Source organism: the organism of the source record quoted next, unplaced genomic scaffold (assembly GCF_019419815.1).
Source record: "Pyrus x bretschneideri cultivar Hongxiangsu unplaced genomic scaffold, Pyrus_bretschneideri_v1 Contig57, whole genome shotgun sequence".
NCBI lineage: Eukaryota > Viridiplantae > Streptophyta > Magnoliopsida > Rosales > Rosaceae > Pyrus > Pyrus x bretschneideri.
The window spans coordinates 561053-580755 of NW_025999795.1; the positions used below are offsets into that span (position 1 = coordinate 561053).

Sequence of the window (19703 nt, forward strand, 5' to 3'; positions counted from 1 at the left end):
ATTTGTAGATGCTTAAACTTAAGAAGCAATTTTTCTATATAATGTGACTAACACAAAGTGTAACCCCTATTTGCTTCTTTACTTTAATTCCCAAGATAGTATCTACTTCATTCAAGTCCTTCATTTTGAATTTTGAATTTAGATACACTCTTTAGTTTCAGATACACCTTTCATGTTTGTACCAAAAAAATTAGAAGGTCGTCGACATATAAGCATATAACAACACCATAATCATTTGTAAATTTAGAATATATGCATTTATAAGCATTGTTATGTCTAAATTCATATGATAAAATGACAATATCTAATTTTTCATGCCATTATTTTGGTGCTTGCTTCAATCCATATAATGACTTGACTAATTTACAAACTTTCTTTTCATTCCCAGGGAGAACAAACCTTTCTGGTTGTTCCATATAGACTTCTTCATTTAAATCACCATTTAAAAAAGTTGTTTTCACATCCATTTGATGCACACGCAAATTATATAAAGATGCCAATGCAAACAATATTCTAATTGATGTGATCCTAGCTACTGGTGCATATGTATTGAAATAGTCTATTCATTTTTCTCTTAAAACCCTTGGCAACCAGCCTGACTTTAAATGTTTGAATAGACCTGTCGGTATTGAATTTTCTTCTAAACACCCACTTACAACCTATTGCTTTTGATCCTTGGGGAAAGTATACTAAAACCCATGTTTGATTAGATATTGATTAGATATTAATAATTCAACTTCATCATCTATAGCCTCTTTTCAAAAGGCTGCATCTCTTGAAGTCAATGCTTCGCTTAGACTTTTAGGATCATCCTCAACATTCAACAATATGGGTATTTTTTTTTAATAACCTTCTTTCTATTTCATTCGACTAAAAATACAATAAATTAAGACGAAATAAAATCAGAGTCTTTTCTTTTCTTACCCTTTGGCTTTTCCTTGGTTCATTAACAATTTCAGAATGTTTTCTTTTCTCACCTTGAGAATGACTAGTAGCCAGATTAGAGGAAGGTGTTTGATCATTCTCTTTTCTAGATATTGAGTAGTCATTATAAAATTTTGGTTTTCTTCCTTTCCAAATTTCATATGGTGACACATGTGTCTTTGTAGATGTAATTCTATTGTGTATATGGCATGCAGTAAACAATGCTTCACCCCATAAATATTTTGGAGTATTAGCATTAATCATCATAAAATTAATCATTTCAATGAGTGTACTATTTTTGCCAAACTATTTTTGTTGTGGTGTATAGGGTGCAGTTCTTTGATATATAACACCATGCTCTTCACAAAAAATATTAAATTCATGTGAAAAATATTCACCACCTCTATCACTACGAAGACATTTAATTTTCCTTCCTTTTGGTTTTCAATTTCAGCTTTATAACGCTTAAAACACTCAAAAGCTTCATCTTTATTAGACAATAAATAAACTATAAGTGAACTTAGAACAATCATCTATAAATGTGATAAAATATCTTTTTCCTCCTCTTGTTAAAATACCATTGAATTCACATATATTAGAATGTATTAAGTCGAATAAATTTGTATTTCTTTTGGCAATTGGAAAATGTTTCTTAGTCATTTTCGCTTGAATACATGTTTCACATTTATCATTATAATCATCATTGCAAGCAATTAAACCAAGTATGCACATGTATTTTAAAGATCTAAAATTTATATGTGCTAAATATGAATGTCATAAATGAGAGGAAGATTCAACAATATAAGCAGAAAAATTCACTTTATTATTAATACTTAGTTTGAACATCCCATCACAGGAATACCCCTTCCTAACAAACATTCAATTTTTCGACATTATTAACTTGTTGAACTCTATAATAGTCTTTATACCGTTCTTACATAATAAATTTGCAGGTGCACAAGATTCTTTCTAAGTTCTAGAACATGCAGTACATTAAGCAACGTCAATTTCTTCCCAGAAGTAAACTGAAGTTCGACAGTTCATTTCCTAGAGCTTTGGCGGAATTATGATTCCCCATTAAAACCTCTTGATTGTCCGTTGATGTTTCATATGTCTTAAACTGTGCCTTGTCATTGCACACATGTATAGTAGCCCCTGAGTCGAGTCACCAATCGAAGGATTTTATTGCCTCTACCATATTCAATTCAGTAATCATGCCAATATGCAGCATTGAGACTATTGCAACAATGTTATCAATTCCAGAGTTTTCCACCATATTTGTGCTATTGGTCTTATTGGCATATTCCTCATTTACTTTTCTGTGTTTACAATCACGAATGTAATGACCTTTCTTTCCATAATGGTAGCAGACACCATTTGCATTCTTTTGATTGTTGTTGAAATTGGTCGTCTTAAACTTCCCTTTGTCAATTTTGACTATGAATTTCATTTTATATTTGCTTCCTTCGACAATGTGAACTTTAGAAGAATCTTGATTTGCAAAATTCTTATCACAATTTCGAGTTTCCTCTTCAATTTGAACACCCTTTTGCAAATCCTCCAAACTAATATCTTCCACCACGTGTAGAAGTTTATTTCTATAGTTATTCCATGTTTGGGGTAATTTTACCATAATAGTCCCAACTATCATAGGATCCGGAATAACTATTTTAAGTTCACAAAGCTTTGAGACCAAGACCAACAATTCATGAACTTGGTGTAGGATGGGTTGGTTATCAAACATAGTGAATTCATAATATTTGAACATTAAAAATTTATCGGTACCTCTTTTTTCTGTTGTGTACTTATGTTCACGTGCTTCCCAAATTTCCCTTAGAGATTGAATGTGTGCGTACATGTCATATAAGCGATCATATAATGTGCTCAAGATGTGTCCTTGACATACCAATTCATCTTCTTCACGCTTCTTTTGATCGATAACTATTTTGTCTGAGTCTTTGTCACTTGGTTCATAAATCGGGTCCAACACATATATGATATTTAGAACAGTAAGCATGAAAAACGCATCTTGTCCTTGCATCGGGTGAATTTAATCCATCAAATTTGTCTAGCTTGTAGACATCTTGATTGATAATCTTCAAAGCCATATTATCATATTTGTTCTCCATGACGAAAATAACACTTTAAGATTGTTAGAGTAAATGTAGAAATATAGAAAATAATCTGAATGATGACTTTAAGGTACAACTTGAATCGTTTCCTTAAAGTGTTATTTGCCCCCACTCAAATGAGTTTGCTAAAGGGTTCTTGGCAAATCACTTCCAAGATATAACAAAGTATGGAATATTCAATTAGCAAAACTAAATTATATTCCCTAAGAAATAACTAGAAAGAAATTGTATGAATGTGATGGAGAAAGAAGAGAGTAAGCAATGTAGAAACAAATTTCTGAAATTGTGTGTAAAACATTATGCCACAATAGGTATTTATAGGCATTAAACCACTCATTCATCGAGTCCTTTCATTTTAGTTGAAGATATACAATCCTTCTTAATAGTGGTGACCCAAAAGATATGTATTCTATTTAGAATTTTCAGAAAATCAATTTGACTAATTACATCTTTTAATTCTACTCATACAATTTGAGTAAGCATCATATCTTTTTAACTAAAAATTGTAACCATTCAACAAGATATACAAAAGATTGAATGAAACCCAACCTTTTGTTAAGATTGCCGACTGTAACTTGCTGCGTGCTGCAGCACCACACACATGCTGCACAATGCAGCACCAAATCATATATATATATATATATATATATATATATATATATATATATATATAGAGCACAATAGAACGGAGAGGCAATAAGTGTTGAATGGTTGAGTTTCATTCAAGCCTTTTGTATATCTTGTTGAATAGTTACAATTTTTATTTAAAATATATGATACTTATTCAAATTGTATTAATAGAATTAAAAGATATAATTAGTCAAATTTATTTTCTGAAAATAGAAGGGGAGTCGCAATAAGTGTTGAATATTTCAAGAATATATATATATATATATATATACATATATATATATATACATCTTTTAATTCTATTAATATAATTTGAGTAAGCATCATATATTTTTAATTAAAAATTATAATTATTCAATAAGATATATAAAAGGTTAAATGAAACTCAGACTTTTTGTAAAGGTTGCCGACTGTAACTTACTGCGCTACAGCACCACACACATACTGCATTCAGATGGCCTGCCGCTAGTACTCTAGCCCCTCTAGGCACTTGGGCCCTATGATCTTATCACTCCTAGTCCTTATTGTAAAAGTCTCTAATTTTCACCCTAATTTTGGAGCAGTTTTTATGTACGACCGTACGCATGCATGCAACTTTCTAGGTCATAGTTTGGACCCAGTCTTTACCCTATACAGGGGGCCGGGTTCGGTGTGTGTAATCGTCCAGTCACGTGTTCCTCAGTCATTTCTTAAGAGTTTCTCCTTTTGCCTTAGAGTCATTCAATTAATTTTTTATTCATTAATAAAACCTTTCAAGTGGCATCTCATTGTAAGCCATATTGAATATTTGGAAATTAGCGGCTTGTTATACTGAATAAAAAGCAAAAGAAACAAATATCATGACAATTAAATGAGCAAAAGATATGACCGAATCGGTTTTTAATTTGAAATCTCAAGGGGATGAGTCTTTTAGGACCTGTGAGTTTTATTTCACTACGAAGACAGAAGACAAGTATAATCACAAGCATTACATATCGAAATTTACTGGAGCGTATTTGGACAGTTTTCGGCATTCATAGGATCAAACAAGTAGGCATTTGGGACACTATGGCGTTTAAGCAAAAAAAACACATATATATGCTACTAGACCACTAAAAATGAGTACTCAAAAGATCAAAACTTAATGGGTGTCAAAAGTACTCAACTTTTTCTTTTTGGAGTGTATTTGGACTGTTTCGGCATTCATGGGATCAAACGAGCATCGTGTGACACATTTCAGAACTTATGCAAATAAACACATATAATATGCTACTAGACTTTTGAGAATGAGTACAAAAGATGAAAAGCTTATTAGGTGTCAAAAGTACACAATTTTTCTTTGTGGAGTATATTTGGACTGTTTTCAACATTCATGAGATCAAACAAGCATGTGTTTGACATATTTTGAAAGTTCAACAAGTAAACACATCTAATATGCTACTAGACCACTAAGATGAGTACTCAAAATATAAAAAATTTCAGGAGAGCAACATACTGATATTCTTACTCATGGAGTATATAGTAAAGTGTTTCATGACTCACTTATCAAGTTGGGCATGCTCATATCTATGCACCAACTTTAAGAGGAGTGTTGATTTTCATGTAAATATTCTAGGAGTCCTATGTTTGGTAGATTTAGGATTTGTAATTAATTGTGATCTTTAGCATTTAGTTTTTCTATCTTTTGTAGATTACCGTCCTTGTATCGTTGATTAACTTCCTTGTATTGTACAATCCCTTCCTTACATTGTAGATTCCCTTCCTTCCTTGTATTGTAGATTACCTTCCTTGTAATTAATTGTAAATTTTAGGATTTACTTTCCTAGTACAATAAGGCTTGTGTGCCTGTATTGTATATATTATAAACTCTATATATAAGATGGATAAACTAACGAGACATAGAGAGAGAGAGAGAGAGAGAGAGAGAGAGATGGAAACCATTCTTCTAGTTTTCGTCAACGCCATCGTCATGGCACTTCTGTATATTTTCTGCAGATTAATATTTTCTCTCTGGGGTTTCCCAATTCTTGCGTACAGGAGGCTCAAGAAAAATGGGTTGGATGGTCCCCCTCCAAGGTTTCCATTCGGAAATCTGAGTGAGATGAAAAAGAAGACCATCAATTTTCGAAGTTCAAATATCTCCCATGACATACACTCAACTCTTTTTCCTTTTTTTACTCGATGGCAAAACTCTTTCGGTAAGTAAACTCACACGTTTAAGTGCCCATATGATAACCATCTGCAAAACACATTTGCATGCCCAAATATTCATGTCAATAAATGATAAATATTTGTATAAAATGCTTGATTTGTGTTTGTGTATATTTGCAGGAAAGACGTTCGTTTATTGGTTGGGGACTGAGCCATTTTTGTACATAGCAGATCCAGAGCTACTGAAAAAACTGTCTGCCGAGGTGACAGCAAAGAACTGGGGGAAGCCAGCAGTGTTCCGACGCGATAGAGCCCCGATGTTCGGTAATGGCCTAGTCATGTCCGAAGGGGAAGACTGGGTTCGTCACCGCCATGTTATCACTCCTGCTTTTAACCCAACAAACTTAAAGGTATACACTTTCGCTCTTTCTATATATATATATATGCAGAACAAACGCATACTAATATCAGACACAGTACTTGATATTATGCTTTGCCCATTTTCGCTTTGTTTATGAATTCAGGCAATGGCGAGCTTAATCGTGGAGACCACCATCAAAATGCTAGACAATTGGAAAGATTCCGGTGCTCAAGAAATCGACGTCGAGAGAGAAATCACAGCAACCGCCGGAGACATCATCGCCAAGACCAGCTTTGGCATCAGCTACCAAAGTGGGCGCCTAGTGTTCGAAAAACTAAGATCCTTGCAAATGACACTCTTCAAACGAGCCGTCTTGTGGGAGTTCCTTTCGGACCAATTATGCACCCTAAGGAAACCCTAGAGGCCAGAAAACTTGGGCAAGAAATCAACCAATTGTTCTTGTCAATCATTGACGAAAGGCGAAAATCCATCAAAGGGTTGACACCGCAGTGCGACCTGCTTGGCTTGTTGCTTGCGGAGAGTGAACGAGGCTTCACAACACAAGAACTTGTGGATGAGTGCAAGACATTTTTCTTTGGAGGTCATGAGACAACTGCATTGGCAATCACATGGACAATGTTGCTTCTGGCCGCCCACCAGGATTGGCGACATCAATTGAGAGAGGAGTGTAGGGAAGTGGTCGGAGATAATAAAGAAATTGATGTGGACATGCTTTCCGGACTAAAGAAGGTAAAACTTTCCTCTGCCCGGTTTGGTAGGCTTGATGGGATAAGTTGTGATCAATTAAAATGGAATTGAGTCCAGTCCGTTGTTTGTTGTGTCACAATGTGAGATGGACGAGACTGGACATGATGGGTTGTAAATTCACAATAAAGTGAATTATTTAACTATCCTTACACATGGGTTACAAGTTATGTTTTACAAGTTTCTATTCATCTAATCCTATCCCTTGATCCAATTCCATCCAGCCCACCAAACGGGCTGTTTTTGCCTTTTTATTTTCTCTGGTAAGATGCTTTTATTCAAACACCGTAATTGATTGTGCTTAATTTAATGATGCAGATGGGATGGGTGATGAATGAAGCCTTACGACTATACCCTTCATCACCAAATGCACAAAGGCAAGCCAAAGCCGACATTCAAGTGAGCGACGACCTGTCCATTCCGAGTGGAACAAACATGTGGATTGACATCGTCGGCATGCACCACGACCCAGCCCTGTGGGGCGAGGACGTCAATGAGTTCAAGCCGGAGAGGTTCAAGGACGACATCCACGGCGGGTGCAAGCACAAGATGGCGTACTTGCCTTTTGGGTTTGGAGGGAGAATGTGCATTGGTAGAAACTTGACTTTCTTGGAGTACAAGATAGTTCTAACCCTAATTCTAACTAGGTTTTCTTTTACCATCTCTCCAACTTATAGCCACTTGCCTTCCGTTGAGCTCACTCTGAGACCTTCCTATGGCCTGCCTCTAGCACTCCAGCCCCTCTAGGCACTTGGGTTCTACGAGCTTATCACTCCTAATCCTTATTGGAGATTAGCAGCGTTGATATCTTGAATAAAAAGCAAAGGAAACAAATACGCTTATAGTTCAACTTGCAAAGGATATTTGCAGCCCGTCCTTCCGTGCAAGTTTTATTTCACTTCGAAGACAGAAGACGAGTATAATCACAAGCAGCACTACAGATAGAAGAGAATGTGAGAAACGATCATTTAAACGTCATACAAACTATCCTTCAAGTAGGCGAAAAACTAGCTCAATCAGTCACATGGTCTAGCACATTTTAGTGTGATATTACTATTCGCATTTATTTGATCTCTGAGAATTGAAACGGAGTAACTCTAAAAAAGAGGTAAACTTGGTGGAAAGCGGACATGCATCCATTGCCTCTCGTGTGCCGCCAAATGTTGCCAGCCAATCTCATCGAGCAAGGAAATCTTCAGGTCGTAGAACTTCTTCTTGGGAGGCTCCCCATTGTCTTGAATTACGTCATTCAGAACCTGCACTCGTAAATATGATCAGGTAGATAAACTGTTCCTCTTTGACAATATTTCCAGGGAAATACAAACCTTGAAACTACAAATGACTAGAGGACCAGATTGTATGTTTCTAGAGCGCTTTGAATTCTTTTCGGGTTTATTGGCTTGGAACTTATTATATTAATGTGTTTATTGAGCTGACGTACAATTAGAATTACTCAAGCAGTTCAATCAAAAGCCTACCAGAAAGTGCAAATGATACTGATCCTATGAGATTATACATGGTTTTAGGTGAGATGCAGTGTGCTTTTCCAAAGCTTAAGATGGGAAAGAGCAAAATACCTTCAGTGCTGTTCCAAGCCTTCCAGAACGTTTCTCACGTAGTACTGAGAGAGTTCCGTATTTGGAGGACTTCACTTCAACCCATTTTTGAAGTTCTTTAAAGTTGCTTTCAAACAAATCTGAGTCTGGTTTCAAAGGATCTTTAATCTTCTCTCCCCCTTCTGCACCTTCAGCCTTTGCAGGCTTGTCACCCAGCAACAATAATCGGTAAGTTTGTACTCCATTTAATTGTTAGAGATACATAAATGAAAATTAGGAGATGCATTTAAAATAAATGCATATGAACGTTGCCACTACCGAATAAATGGGTATAAGAAACAGATGGACTGTAATACTTGAATGGAAGAAAGAGTAGTGAGTTCTCAGTCAGTATTCATAGGTATGGCGAACTGATCGCATATTAAAAAGTACGTATAGTCATACCCGCATGGCAATTGTAAAAGCTTTTCTGTGAAAAATGGAAGAAAACAAAAGTTCCTCACAATTTTAAAGCTCAACATCCTAGAAAGAAGTAAGCTTTACGTTAACCAAACATACAACCACCTCATGCTGACCCAACTCAAATAAAATCTGAGTCTGACCGTGTAACTTTCACATACTTTATACCAAACTTTTAAAAACAGAAGATTAACCTTAGATGACTATGAAAGTACTTCGAAGGAAATAACTATTCCAACCTGCAAAGATTCAATCTCTGCCAGTGCCAGTCCTTTCTGGTACAATGCCTCTGCTAATTGATCACGAGTTGTCTCCATCTTCTTTTTAATTTTCTATAACAAGAATCAGTACTAGTTATTATTAACCTATACAACAAATTTATGAAAAAAGCTTGTAAGATTTATTGATTCTCTGAAATAATTTTGGCATCTTCACAACGGTTTTCAGAAAGACGGAATGAAAAGCAAGTATGATTTAACACATAGCACACCTCTGCCTCTTCATCATCTGGATCACTTCTTAGTGCAAAAAATTTGGCCAGCTCGTCTCTATCAACGCTGTCAACCACCTCATTCGCTGCATCAATTACCTGCAAAGCAGAGGATGTGATAACTGCTGCTATTAGATCACCGCATAAACAAACCCCGCAAGCATATACATTTAAGTTCACAACCTTGAACTTAGAAAGGTTGTATACACCTACAGTATTTACAAAGTATGAATCAGTTCATCATGTATTGAAAATAATGAAGACGGGTAACTCTTGCATGGGGATCCGATTGCCCTAATCAATTACCCTAAACCAAAACATTTGGTGAGGTATTCACCTGGCAACAAACCCCCCAACTTCCAAAAGTGGAACATAAATTATATTTCTTCACTTGCAAGGGATTAAAAATTTACAAAACTACATCATTCTTGGCCATATGGTTGTACTACACTACCTCTTTTTCATGGCAGACTTTGTCCTTGTCATTGCTCCGAGAAAGTACAGCTTCCAAGATCTTTGCAAACAGTGGGGTGTATTTAGGATATTCAGACTGAAAAGAGAAGCACAAGTTACATACAACGAGTAAGTTATAGATGCTACATAAACCTCAAGCATACTATGATAATTTCGATGGCTAGTCTCAACAGACTTAATCAGCAGATGCTCAATTTGAAACCAAATATATTATTAAATACATATCTATACATGCATTGACTATAAGTATAAATTAACAGGTCAAAACGTATAGTTCTGGAACAGATTTAGACTAAAAGCTCATGTGAGTGTCGTGTCCATGTGTAACATATGCAAAGTTGGTGACATGGCACTTAGAAGTGAGAGGCCCACTAACCACGTTGAATGAAGCAAACTCAATATAAGAACCCTACCATATAGACAATGCCGGAAACTGAATTCAAATAATCTTCCTTTACATGTCATCAAATGACCTAAAATAGCCAATGCCTGATCATACACACCTAAATCATTTAATCTATACCATAACAATACGAGGATATGAGCTCTAACCTTAAGAGAAGACGATAATTTTTTCCACTCCAAACAATCTTCCTCAGTATCTTGCTTCGGGCTTGCAAGAACTTTAATCTTTGCATCTCGAACCTGATTAACAAAGTACAAACAATAAGCATAACATCTCAGGTGGAAAGATTTGTGAACCTCAGAATCTGACAGGAAGGCAAGGAGCTTTTATAATAAAAATGCCAAAGTAAAGAATAAAATAAGGACTCGCTAGACAAATCTGTTACCAACTTTGAAAAGCCGTAAATAATGGTAACTGTATGCACATGCTCAGTTCTAGAAGTGCCACAGAAATATCAGGTTTCTCAGCTTGGTATGAACCACTTGAAAAAGAAAAAGATAGCACCTTAGGAAGCAATATCTATTATTTAGTTAAGTCAGTGAATTTTACTACAAATGTCCACACAAGTGTCGGATAAAGGTGGGAATGAGTAGCATGCTTTCAACTTTTCCAATTTCAAAATCAGAAGTTACCAACAAATTTTACCCAAAGTAACCCGTATAAAGATCTGATGCATAGACAACAGATGAAGTAACCCACATAAAGATCTGATGCATGGAGAACAGATGAAGCAACCTGCATAAAGATCTGATGCATCCATAACAGATTAAGAAACTAATGTGCCTTACATACCTCTTCTTTTAACCGCTCAGAAACGGGCTTGGTGGAAGTAGAAGAACCTTTTTCTTTGTCCTCGTCCATCTGCAATTGTAATGAAAACTATTTATATACACATGTTTTTGTTGGCTAAATAACTAATGAAAACAGTAGATCTAACCAAAGCTCAAGTCAGCTGGTCAGTCACATGAGAACATATATGATGTTGTCTTAGGACACCGAGGATTATATATAAAACCTTATTTGGTGGCACTATATAAGAAATCTGATAAGACACAGGGTTCTTTAGCGGATTTTTTCCCTCTCCCTTATCAACATATGACAGCTTCCCGTACGAGATAGCTCCAAGTAATACAGATCCTTGTGAAGAAAACTGCAAAACATATCACTAGCATTAAAATCAGCGCTTACATCAAATTAAAAATAAATATATAAATAGAACAATACCTTTAGAAGCTTGTCTTTGGATGGTGGACCCAAATAGAATGCTTCTTTTTTCCTACCAAAGATCAAGAAGTTAAATACCATTGCAAAATGATGTCATTAAACCACAAGAACAAATTATTCAGCCGCATACCCTGGGACTAATACTGAAGACTTAAAACTACCGTTTCCCATCAAAGGGCCATCAGGTTGGGAGAAGAAGCTCAACCGGATTACATCCTGGTTTGAAAAGAAATAAGAACATTTAATAAGTAATGAAACATAGACGCATTGACCCAGGGGTGTAAATATTACAGATAATCTTCTACAATTTTGATTATAAGAGAGTTATATTAAGAACAGCATATCACTATATAGAATAACTCTTACCTTCTCTTCCAAATTTCTCTCGATGAACAACACCAGCTGCTTCAGTTTTTCCAAGTATTGCACATTGTCATGTCTAAGGTTGAAACACCTCGTATTAGATGATGTTTGAATAGCAGCAATTTTTGTTAATCTAGTAGAAAATTGACTTATGCCTAATGCAGCTTTCCAGTGTTAATGTCCATGGTGGCAAACAATGCCAGGTATATTCATATTAAGATAATTTCACATTAAAGAATAACTTCAACAAACTAACAAAGGAAACTGCAAGATGATTATTGGTAGTAAAATAAGCCCTAATTGCAGGTAAATAAAAGCATGCATGGGCATGCTGGTTATGTGTTGTCTCAAAAAGAGGACAATACCTTAGATATAGCCGCAAATTGTAATCTCCCTTGGGCAGTCTTGATTTACTTGGATATATGTCACCCATTGCATATATACGCTATGATCAGAAATGGAAGAAAGTAAGAAATTCTAATGAAAGAGTACACTCAAAGGATTCCAATGATTAAACATTTACACGTGATAATTGGGATGAGGGAAATGCATCCTTAGCTTCCCTGTTGTAACAAAATATCAAAATTTCATATTCAACTATGACAAAAACAACGCTCAAAAGTACCTTGTTTGCATCAGAGATCATATAAAATTGAGACTCAAATTTGGTGTCATATACGCGATTGTTAAGTAATGGAACTTGAGGCTTTACTTCAGCTCCGTCTTCCAATTTGATCTTGTAGCTGCATGAACCAGAAGAGAAAGGATTTATTACTGTAAAACTCAATGCGCAGACTTCTAAGTAATGAACATCAGATCATAACTCACGTTAAAGTAAGTGCCATAATACGTTTTTCTGAGGGTAGTTTGTCACGATCTGTTGAGAGTGAACAAAGTTTAGACTCAACTGGCCGGTATGGAATTCTTATCTGCAAATTGATCTCAAGGGGAAAAGATAATATATTAGCACACAAGGGTACCAAGCAGTTAAGAAACTCGTATAACTATCATCATCTATAATAGGGAAGCAACTTCACCTTGTTTAGAATAGCAACCGGTGCAAGTGTCTCAGAAGCCAGTAGAGCTTCAGCTTCAATTCTGGTTGGCCCTTCACTTCCATCAAGCACTACTTCATCTTTATTAATGCTAATTCCATGAAACACAATCTGAAAGTTATACAAAACCCATTTGTAAGGCTCTCTAATGAAGTTCATTATAAGATGCTTCTTGCCTTTTTGTCGCTGAAGAAACCGCATTACTGATGAAAAAACTAAAATTAAGTAGTTATTAAAGGTTTTAGATTTATATCTAAAATAACAGAATAGACTTTCAATGAATGATAAAAATTCAGTTGAAGAAATAGAACAAAGTCTATCGGTTGGGTGAAAATGCAACCTCAGAATAATAGAGAAATCTAGAAAGTTAACCACAGTGCAAATTCATGCCATCATCAGTAAATGTAGAAAGCTAAAAGAATTTGGTTAGTAAACAATAAAGCATTTGCAATTTTAATATCCCAACTCTAGATATTAACAGCATACCTCAAAATCCACAATAGTTGTTTCATGGCTTCCTATGCCACTAGACCAAAATTGAGCAATAGCTAATTCCATTGTTTGACCACCCACAACAGGAAATGAAAAGCTTTTGGCAGCAGGAGACGAGAATGTTACAACACTCTCCCATTTAAGAGGCCTTTGCAGGGGACATAGCTGGTCATTGCAAGCATGTTAATGTAGATTTAGACCATCTGATATAAGTTTTAACTGCAAGCTGTACCTGAACAGAGTCAATAAAAAATCTTCTTGCTGTATCAAATCCTGATGTTCGCATAGTTGCTTCAACCCATGTAGCACCAAGAGGTACTTCTATAAATCTCCTTTCTATGTGGCCTAACATCAAGAAGAGGAATTGCTACCATGAAAGAATTGTCCATATGATCCACACCATCCAATCAAAAACACAAGTCGCATGCTCATACCTGGCAAAAATGACATCCCAGAGAATGACAACAGTGGAGGTCGACTTATCACAGCTATAGGCTTTGTTATGGTAACAGGGATTCTGAAAAGAGGGCCTCGCCATGGTGCTTTACAATCAACACCATACAGTTCGAAATAGTGCAGACCTTCACTAACGTTGGTGGGATCCACTACTATGCTGAAAATAACGAAAGAGGAACTTGTAAATGATGATGAATAAACTGATACTCAACTTGTCCAAAATCTAACGACAGCACAAAAAACATTTATAAAGTATCGTGCAAGTAGCTTATGCACATGCGGCTTTATTCCATGTGCATGCACATTTTGATGCATATATGTTCCAATGATGGAAATTTATATCAACATAAGGGTCAAGACCCTGCCCATTCACTCTGTTTTGGGGACTAGTTCACAAGTAATTGGCTATGCCATCATTTGAGAGCAGGCAGCTCCCACAAGCATATACACTCACAAGAAACTATGTTCTATTCTATATTCCAAGCCAAATATAAAAGTATGTCGCTGAATGTAAAAGTTTGACAACACACAAATATGTGCATGCAATGCAACAGCTGATTCAGGCATTCTTTAATGGTATAGCAACCACATGTGTGAATTAGCATAGCAGAACATCAAGTTCGTTAATTTCACAGATGAAGAAAACCAGGGGAATTCTTAACAGAAAAAAAGCAAAAAACAGTAACAAGTAAATTATAGCATACATGTGGACAAATTAATATGAAAAAGGCAATTTGAAGTAGTGCTAACTAACTTGAAGCTACGCCCATTATGGGTAAGAAGGAGAAAATCAGGAGCCCTCAAAACTGCCTTCTCACTGGAATGTAGCTCAATACACTCTTCAAAAGGAACCAAATCTTCCAAATTACTAGCACCTTCATGAAATTTTGGTTCAACTTGCACTGTCCACTGTTAGAAACACCACATCAGCTATGATAGAATTGGTAAATGCTATGAAAGTGGAAACAGGGACCGAAAGAAATGTTTCAAAAGTTGATCTTAGCAAGTTTAAATAAAAAGAAAGTAAACTTATATAGGAGGGAGGCAAGTTGAAATCAAAAGAGATATTATAAACATATCACAAAACTTGACTCTTGAGTTCAAGATAGCGTCACCACATATCAAGCCATAGCTGGTAACACTAATTATGCAACAATTGCATAATGAAAAGAACTAACCCGTAACCTCAGATTGATAACATTCTACACAGAGAAATTTGTTGCCTCTCAGGTGTAAAAATAATCTCACCTCGGTAGATTGTTGGAAAGCACTAGCCTCCCTTAAGTAAATTCCTCGTGATGTAGGAGCTGTCATCAAATCACACAACAAGGTAAGTTTGAAGCATCAACATAACCGCTAAAATCAAAAGAACAGTTCTCAAACATGGAACTCTTGCCAAGGCCTAATGACTAGTGCATTAAAAAATGAAACCTGACTATAAAAATGAAGATCCATGATATTGGACTTAATACCAACATGCAGTAACGGCATCAGCAAATCTAACAAAAGTTTGACAAATTTAGCCTTTTCTGTAGGAGACATGTTTTAACAATTTTTAAAATCACAAGAGAATTTTGGAGAATATTATCCCATCATGAAAGATAATAAGAATTCTCATGCTAAATCAAGCGAACAAATCTGGGCTTTGCAATGAAGTGTGCAGGCAGTGGGGGCATGAAACTTACTTGTTTTACCAGATTGGTTTATCTTTATCTGATACCAAACACTTGGTACATCCCGGCTCTGCCTTAGGTATTCATGTGCTCTGATAATCAGTAAACAAGCAAGATATCTATCAAAATTATATGCATATATCTATAGTAGGAGACAGTGCAGGCTTAGATCAAAAGTCTAACTTGTCAACTTGCATAAGCCCTTGTCCAGTTGATAGTTTATCTTCAGGCAAACTGCCTATAGGAACAGATGTATTCTCAAGAGCCTTCCTTACACTGTATGGACTCACAGGAATACCCTCAGCCTGCAGAAAACAATAGATTTAAGAAGTTACACCAAAAAATACATATTTGTACCAACAATGTCAAAAGAGCAGACGACAAGATTACTAATGCATAACACAAGTACCTTCATTGCACTAACAAGCAATGCAATTCCCCCACAAGCAGATGGAGATGACATTGATGTTCCATTCATGAGCATGCGTCGCTGAAGAGTCCATGTAGGAACAGGAGCAACAGCTGCACCAGGAGCACTTATACAGACACCAAGAGCTCCATCACTGGTTGGCCCACGGCTAGACCTGCATATCAACCATACAATCTCATGGAACCAGAAGACCAACTTAAATGAAGCCGAAAGAGGGAACTCTTGTTTAACATTGAAAGTCATAAGAAGGAAGTTAGTATACCAAGTGTACTCAAGCCCTTCACCTGGAGCTTCAACTACACAATGAGCACCAGCAGCCATTGCAGGAGAGACATATGCACCAACTCCTATAATGCTTGATGTGGTACCACCAGGTGCTCCAACAGTGCTCAATGCTGGCCCATTATTGCCAGCACTACTCACAAATATCAGATGGTGCTTGTTCACAGCCTAGTTTAGCACCAATGGGTAGAATATAACATGTGTGAGAGCATGAAAGATAAAAGGACAGAAAAAAAAAAAAAAAAAAAAAAAGCCGTTATCAAGGACAAAGTCACAAATTTAGAAATGATACTTCATTAACAAGGTCAACAAAACGCCCATAGTCTGGCAGCAGTGTAGCTTCTCCATAACTCATGTTGATCAAATCACATTTATGCTGCAGAAAACATTGTAAAAGCCATCATGATAATCATCTATAAAAGGCATTGGAGTCTACTAGTATCACAATGCTGAATCCTAAACAACACTTGGGCAATACTAAAATTATTGATTATCTTAGAGTTATTAGAAAATAATAGAATTTCAAAGCACCTCCACAGACTTGAGCAATACTAAAATTGTTGATTATCTTAGAGTTATTAGAAAATAATAGAATTTAAAAGCACCTCCACAGCAGCAATCAGGGCTCGAGTCAACCCAGTTCCAGTCTCCATTAAACCTAAACGTGAGTCTCCAATCTTACAAGATATTATTTGTGCTCCAGGAGCAACTCCATTCAACAGGGGTTCCTAAGAACAAGACATGTATCATAAGTATATTACCCTAGCATTGAAAAAAAAGTGCAGTAAATGTAGCCTGCATAATAGTACCTTCGGATGGAAAGCAGTAGCGATACCAGCAACATGAGTGCCATGTGGATGGCAATCTGTTACAATACTTAGAATATTCCCTTCATCGTACACATTAGCAACAAATGTACAGGCATCTAATTTGCTAAAAACACCATATTTTCGTTCTATCCTGTAAAAAAGTTTATATAAGTAACTACTAACTAACAAATTCTATATAATAGATCCATTATCATGGCCACTGTACTGGAAACTAAAACACCAAAGACAAATAAATTTGCAACTCAAAATCAGATGAAAAATGTGGTCTTGAGAAAATTAGGATACTTTATTACAATAAGTTTCTTTGTCTCAACTTTCTAACAAAACTTCCAATAAACCAACCCAACCATACCTATAATTAGTTAGGGGCACAAAGTTTGCAAGTTTTCCACAATCTGGGTCATCCTCAAGAGTCTGTGTGTCAAGGGCAACCCTCCATACTTCTCCATCATGCCATACAACAGCATCTATGACAGGCCCTTTGTCATCATAGCTCTAGAAGACAAAAAATTACTACCATTAAGAGTTGCATAGGAATTTATTTTTATTTTGTTAAAATAAATTTTGCGCTCACATCAGCTTGCTTTTGTAGGTAATCAACTCTATTTTGCAGGTCCTCGCGAGCTCTTTTCAAGTTAACATCATCCAATCTGCTGTGTTTCTGAAAATGGTAACAGAGTAACTTACATATTTAGGAGCAACATAATGCAAGCATGCAGGAGACTACCTGTGCTAACCATGTATTTTGAGGGAAGTAGCTGGAAAGCTTTACATAGAATTGATCAGATTATGGTGAACTATGTTAGAGATGCTTTCCAACATTAACAGATGTACATTTCAAATGATAGATAGCAGTTAAATCCATCCCCTTTCTACGCAGGTACAGTATTACAACAAACTAACTTGAACAAGAAGGTATAAAAACTAATAGACTGAGAGGCCATTTCCCAGTGAAAAGAAAACAATTTTACATGAAATTGGAATAATAACCATTTTCGTTCAGTTAACACTTTCAGTTGAGTTTATGGTATGCTTACACAAAATTAACAGCACAGGATGAAGTACGTAAGTCATATTTATTCCCAGTAAAGAAATTAAGAAGCATCATGTTCAAAAACCTGATCAAACTCTTGAAGATGTTTAACAGCCTTGGCAATTTCTTCTTGGTTTTGTTCATCCCATTTTTTCCTTTTTTCTTTCTGTCAGTGAAAACATAAAAGCAAAAGAGGGAAAATTTGTCATTATCATCTGAAGTGATGACAGAGACTACAAAGAAAATCCGAAAAAACAAATCAATGGATCATAATGCTCACCTTCAAGCGAGAAGTCAATGTATTTGTAAATAGCTCATATACCAATTTATAGCCCACATGCCATTCACCGGAAGGATTTTTCCATGAAGAGTTGACAAACAGAGATGCTCCTGTATGAAACTTTGCATTAAAACCACGCATGGCAATTTTGAAAACAGGGCTTAAGATGGCTGTATAAATTAGATAGTTCTTTTCTATAAGCTAAAGATGTCCGTATAAACTCCAAAACCCGGTCAACCAAACATATAAACACAGGCTACAAAGCTCAAGAAACATAGATACATTACACACAAATAGATCGAGAAAATAACCTGAAGCTCCACGAATACAACCATCGTCATCGGCCTTGACTACCTTCGAAGTATCAACATCACCACTCCCGGTGCTGAAAAAACAGAAGGTATCAGATTAAATCAAGGGTTTTAGTAAATACCAATTCTTTGCTCAGATAAATTAGTTTAATCATAGTTACCAATCAAGAACATCTAGGACTTTCGGCTTTCCGTCTGACGTAACTTGTAATCCAGAAGCAGCTGGATCCACTCCAGAATCTGGTTCAAAGTTTCAGTTCAAGTTTCAACAGCTTAATTTCCTCAGCTCAGAAAATCAATCCAATACTTTCTTTCTTCTGTCAACTAATTTCTAAACTAATTTTCGTAATTACACCTAATCACAGCTATAATCACACGTTTCTTTCTTCTTAGATGAATCAAACAGAAAATATAAGTTTAGAATTAGAGCAATTCTCCTTTCTATAATTTTCTTTGCTTCCAAACGGAAACTAAGCGATTGAACTGAATAAGTTACCGAAGATAGCGATGAGGGCGCCGCGGCCGTCGTAGTTAGGATGCGCATCGATGAATCGATCGGCGCCAATCTCTTTCTTCGGCATGAGGGAGGCCAAGAACGTGGACTCGTTGAGCTTGAAATTGCTCAAAGCACCATTACTGTCCCCACCGCCTCCGCCAGCACCGCCGATTGCAGAGCAAGGCATTTCCCTCACCCTACCACAACTGCAACTTCTGCTGCTGCTGTAGCCACTCCACTCTCTCGCTCTCAGTCTTCTCGCTCTCGGTCTTCTCGCTTTGCCGAGATTTGTGTGCGTAATGATGAGTGTGAGAAATGACGAATGATGTAAGAGTCGCGACGAGGGCAAATGCGGCAATCTGAATAAAATAACAGGATTTTGCATCTTAAATTTAAGAAGGGCGGTTTAGTAATTCGGTTTGCAAAAGGCCGCGGTGATGTGGCGTGGAAT

General features: G+C 36.3%; 2 protein-coding genes across 3 annotated transcripts; one reads left to right on the plus strand and one right to left on the minus strand.

The window, feature by feature from the left end:
• Positions 1-5194: 5194 nt before the first annotated feature.
• Positions 5195-7786, plus strand: LOC103932209 (cytokinin hydroxylase-like). The gene is given in 5 exon segments (XM_048571061.1): positions 5195-5863; positions 5997-6226; positions 6341-6536; positions 6539-6927; positions 7261-7786. Coding segments are annotated over 5 exon segments (1563 nt in total). The 5' UTR covers positions 5195-5544; the 3' UTR covers positions 7690-7786.
• A 76-nt stretch (positions 7787-7862) lies between these two features.
• On the minus strand, positions 7863-19652 carry LOC103932208 (tripeptidyl-peptidase 2). Of its 2 annotated transcripts, none has more exons than XM_048571060.1 (34): positions 19253-19652; positions 18918-18996; positions 18757-18830; positions 18446-18555; positions 18251-18331; positions 17707-17793; positions 17485-17627; positions 17112-17262; positions 16908-17030; positions 16595-16678; positions 16283-16470; positions 16000-16174; positions 15774-15895; positions 15603-15682; positions 15166-15224; positions 14672-14826; positions 13896-14074; positions 13694-13806; positions 13456-13626; positions 12952-13080; positions 12743-12843; positions 12540-12657; positions 12280-12359; positions 11918-11990; positions 11682-11767; positions 11552-11603; positions 11343-11477; positions 11120-11188; positions 10474-10566; positions 9902-9997; positions 9448-9546; positions 9197-9289; positions 8520-8693; positions 7863-8198 (listed from the first exon to the last, which is right to left on the minus strand). In XM_048571060.1, exons 1-34 carry the CDS (start codon positions 19635-19637, stop codon positions 8040-8042), a joined length of 4116 nt encoding a protein of 1371 aa, XP_048427017.1. In that variant the 5' UTR covers positions 19638-19652; the 3' UTR covers positions 7863-8039. The 2 variants fall into 2 exon arrangements, with proteins under 2 accessions (XP_048427017.1, XP_009340036.1); XM_009341761.3 differs by having other exon boundaries at positions 8520-8702.
• Positions 19653-19703: the final 51 nt, after the last annotated feature.

Excerpts from the sequence above, each read along its gene's own strand:
- LOC103932208 (XM_009341761.3), bottom strand. The coding sequence starts at position 19,637 with ATGCAAAATCCTGTTATTTTATTCAGATTGCCGCATTTGCCCTCGTCG. Across the intron at positions 8,703-9,196 it reads CAGAGATTGAATCTTTGCAG|CCTGCAAAGGCTGAAGGTGC; the intron begins GTTGGAATAGTT and ends CTGGGTGACAAG. Across the intron at positions 8,199-8,519 it reads GGCTTGGAACAGCACTGAAG|GTTCTGAATGACGTAATTCA; the intron begins GTATTTTGCTCT and ends TTACGAGTGCAG.